The sequence below is a fragment of the Antrostomus carolinensis genome, unplaced genomic scaffold (genome assembly GCF_000700745.2).
Source record: "Antrostomus carolinensis isolate BGI_N321 unplaced genomic scaffold, ASM70074v2 scaffold28450, whole genome shotgun sequence".
Lineage (NCBI taxonomy): Eukaryota > Metazoa > Chordata > Aves > Caprimulgiformes > Caprimulgidae > Antrostomus > Antrostomus carolinensis.
This window is the reverse complement of record NW_010290987.1, coordinates 1-202: the sequence shown is the minus strand read 5'-3', so window position 1 is coordinate 202 and position 202 is coordinate 1. Positions and strand designations below refer to the sequence as shown.

The following is a 202-nucleotide window of genomic DNA, read 5'->3' as shown; positions in this document are numbered from 1 at the left end:
CATTTTAGAGGGGGTGGGGGGAGCTGCTGGCCAGCTGCAGCAGGGTGGCCTCCAGGAGCAGTGGGAGCAGCAGCATGGCTGGGGAGTGATGCCAAACCCTGAGCCCGGGCTGCAGAGGGGGAAAGGACTGTGGTAACACCCCAAAATTACGGGGAGTTCCCCAGCACTGCCCAGCACATGGCCACAGGCAAACCCCATCTCA

General features: G+C 62.9%; 1 protein-coding gene across 1 annotated transcript in view; it reads right to left on the bottom strand.

The window, feature by feature from the left end:
• The window catches only part of LOC104530521 (hyaluronan and proteoglycan link protein 3), a 2,632-nt gene extending 2,556 nt beyond the window's left edge, over positions 1 to 76 (bottom strand). The window contains 1 exon segment of the mRNA XM_029086798.1: positions 16 to 76. Coding sequence (XP_028942631.1) covers positions 16 to 76 — 61 coding nt within the window.
• Positions 77 to 202: the final 126 nt, after the last annotated feature.